A 3817-nucleotide genomic window follows, 5' to 3' on the forward strand; every position below is an offset into this window, starting at 1 on the left:
AAGTAGTTTAGTTGTCTGAACCTAACTAAGTAGTTTAGTTGTCTGAAACTAACTAAGTAGTTTTATTGTTTGAACCGCTTCTGATTGGCTGGTTTCTATTCTTTCATGCTTGTTAACCTGTCTTCTGCGTTGTGTCCTGTGTTCTGCAGCCGGACGGCCCGTTTTGAGGAGACGGTTCTGTCGAAGCCTCGCTTCCAGCTGGACCTCTGGCTCGGCTTCACCATCCACAGCTGGACCCTGGATGTGGGCTGGCCCGTTGTCATGGTAACAGGATGACTACACTCAGTCAGACATCTTTTAAAAGAGAGAAAATGAAATCTTCTATTTTTCTATATTTTGTTTTGTTTGTGTTCAATTAAAGTTAAATTATTAATTATTAAATAAATAAACAATATATTATAATAACTATAATTTTTTATTATTATTAAAGTCTAGATTTTTCATTTTATTTCAGTGAATTATATAAAATAAAGATGTCACTTTAGTTATTTGTCCTTTTTATTAATTTAGACTCTACTTTATCCTTTTATCCAACATTAAAAAATAGTTATTTTTCAGCTGTTCCTTTATTATTTAGTTATTATTTGTATTTAATTAAAGTCCTGTCGTAGATTTTCACTGCTGTATTTTCCAGTTTGATTTGTTCATTAATATATAACATATAGAATTTGCTTTATCCTTTTCATCCCGGAAGAATACAACTTTATTTCTGAGTTAGAATATATGTGTGGTGCAGCCCTGCAGGACGCCTGATAGTAAACGTGTTCCTGAGAGAAGTGACTTCATTTAAACTGAGAGAAATGTAAATTATAAATGTTAAAACTTTGAATCTATGTTTTTTATTCGCAGCTCGTCCTCCCAACAGATGGGTTCCCTCTGAACCGTCCTGGAGCTGCAGAATATCTTCAGATAGTGTTTAACATCAGCAACACACTGCTGCTGCTCAAAGTACACACACACACACACACACGCGCACGCGCACACGCACACACACACGCACACGCACACACGCGTACGCGCACACACGCGCACACACACTCACACACACACCCACACGCACAAGCACATGCGCACACGCACACACACGCACACACGCATATACACGCACACACACGCACACACACGCGCACGCGCGCACACGCACACACACACACTCACACACACCCACACGCACAAGCACACGCGCACATGCACACGCACACACGCACAGACACACACTCACACACGCATATACACACGCACACGCACACACACGCACACACATACACACGCACACACGCACAGACACACACACGCACACACGCACAGACACACACACGCACACACACACATGCACACGCACACGCACACACACGCACACACATACACACACACACACAGACACACACACACTCGCATATACACACACACACGCACACGCACACGCACACACACACTTGTATAAACACCCTCCTCACAGTGAACGTGATGTTTTTTAGGTGCTTGAACGCAGCCCCAGAACGTTTCCTCGCGCCGCCGTCCACCTCGGCATCATTGCCGTCGTCATGGGAACCAGCCTCCACCTGGTGGCCGACTCCGTCACGCGGCGGCTGCTTCTGATTGGCTACCAGCTGCACCTGTCGGTCCGAGAGAATCCAGTCATGAGGAGCCTCGAGCCGTCCTCATTGGTCCGTTTATTACTAATCTTTTTCTCTTATTTGGGTTGTTTGGTGAAACCGTTTTTCTTTAACGAGGACATTTTATTTAAAAGGAGGAAAATATAAATATATTCTGTTTTGTTGTACTTCATTTAGTGATTTCCTACATTTCCCAGAATGCCTTTCGACAGCCATGTGATAACAGGTTTGATGCTGTGAAACAAGAACTCCATTCATCAAACAGTCGATCAATGACGAGACATTTTTATGTAATAAACACAAGAATTAATAAATGCAGGAATTCAGCTCGCTGACTTTGTGTTGATATTATAATAATAAGTGGATTATTATTTTACTATGTGCAGAATGTTCTTCATTCATCAAAGTCACATTTAAATCTACTCACAGGTTTGTGTTCCTTAAAGGAAATTAATAAAATAAGATATCAACACAAACACGTGTTGAACTCAACACAGCAGCAAATACTGAATATGAAATATTACACTAGAAAGATAAGAGCTCTATTGAACAAACAACAAGAATAACTAATAAAACCGTAAACATCGACAGCACATTTTACATAAACTAAATAAATCAATCAAACATGTTGTGAAGGCAGAGCAGAGCGCTTATAATGTTTCTATAACTTAAATAATGAACTTAATGTGTTTCACATTAAATAATCTTCTTCATTTATGAAATAAATCAACAAGAAGAACGACGAGGCTCTTCATCATCCTGCACGTCTCAAAACATTGTTTTTATACTTTTTCTTCAGTTCATTTATACTTTGATTCATTTCTCCAATTTATATTATATATATTATTATTATTATATTTTCCTCTCTGTTTATGTTCTAATCATCTTTTTCTTGCTCTGAACGTGTTTTGTGTTCATTCTTTGTTGTTCTTCATCGTTTATCGTCCTCGCGGCTCTTTGTTATTGTTTATGTGCATGATGAGTTCATGTGTTGTAATAAAAGTCTGTAAAAGTGACGATCGTTATTCTGTTTTGCAGATCGACGTCTTTGAGCTTCTGAGTTACTATGACGACACTCTCGGTCATGTGATGCGGTGAGAAGAACTTTGTTTTTAACTTCATCCACTGAGATCACACTTTAAATATGCAAATGAGGCATTACGTAATGGTACAAATGTACGTTTCCTTTGAACTCGTCTGAAAGAAGACGAGTTCTGGAAGAGAAACGTGAATGAAGAACAACGGGCCTTAAAGGACGATGGTGATCTGGGCCGTTTGATGCTAAATGTAAATTGTAAATCTTGTTTTCAGCTTTTAAAGTTGTGGACAAACTGAAGGACACTTCAGGACATTTAAGGACCTTAATGAGGACCCTTTCTCTCCTCTCCTCAGGTGTGTCCCTCTCTTCCTCGTCCTCTTCCTCTTCTTCACGGGTTGTTTCCGTCTCAGGACTCAGGAGGACAGGATGCCGGCGGCGGCGTGGATGCTGCTCGTCCCCAGCGCTGCGTACCACTGGTCAGCCTGCTTTATGTCTACACCCATCACACAGAGGGTCGCAGGTTCGATCCCCGTAGAGCTCAGAGTGACTCAGGTTTATATTGAGTCATTCTCGGTTGTTTGTAGTCTGTTTGTGACGCTTCATAGTCATTCAGTGGCTCTTTTATGTCTTTATTGCGTCTCTTTGTGAACATGTTGTGGATTTCTTTAGCGACATTGTAAAAGTCAGACCCTCTGACCAGTCGGCTTGTTCAGTAATCCATTCATGTACAACTGTGCACAAGATGCTGATCTTTCTACTGCGTCTTATATTCCACCAAGAATGTAAAACACAATAAACATAAAGTATCAGACATCAGTGAAGTGTGCAGCACCATCACAGAGAGAAGATTACATTCTCAAGCTTATTAACTCTTCTCTCCTCCATCTCATTCAATTATTCTACTTCATTCTTATGTTGCCGCTGTGAGTCGGTCCACAAGTTCACTTTTTATATCAGTGAGCATAGACATCTCGCTGACCAATCAACACACTTTCATTATGCATACGGACTGTTTCAGTATCTTTAATTTAGTCTCTTTTCCACTTCAGCACAGACATGTTGATGCAAATTACACTTAGATCAACAGCCAGCACCTGAGACTGTGTGTGCGTGTGCGTGTGTGAGCGTGTGTGTGAGTGTGTGTGTGATGTGACGACCCTCT

The 3817-nt window shown here is 40.8% G+C and overlaps 1 protein-coding gene across 1 annotated transcript; it reads left to right on the plus strand.

Moving 5' to 3' along the window:
- Positions 1-149: 149 nt before the first annotated feature.
- On the plus strand, positions 150-3335 carry LOC116401507 (ceroid-lipofuscinosis neuronal protein 6 homolog; the record flags this gene model as incomplete). Its single annotated transcript, XM_031879943.1, has 6 exons — positions 150-264; positions 850-948; positions 1479-1667; positions 2655-2710; positions 3009-3175; positions 3325-3335. Coding segments are annotated over 6 exons (637 nt in total), but the record flags the coding sequence as incomplete, so codon positions are not given.
- Between the last annotated feature and the right edge of the window lie 482 nt (positions 3336-3817).

This window comes from Anarrhichthys ocellatus, unplaced genomic scaffold, assembly GCF_004355925.1.
Source record: "Anarrhichthys ocellatus isolate YVR2014 unplaced genomic scaffold, GSC_Weel_1.0 scaffold491, whole genome shotgun sequence".
Lineage (NCBI taxonomy): Eukaryota > Metazoa > Chordata > Actinopteri > Perciformes > Anarhichadidae > Anarrhichthys > Anarrhichthys ocellatus.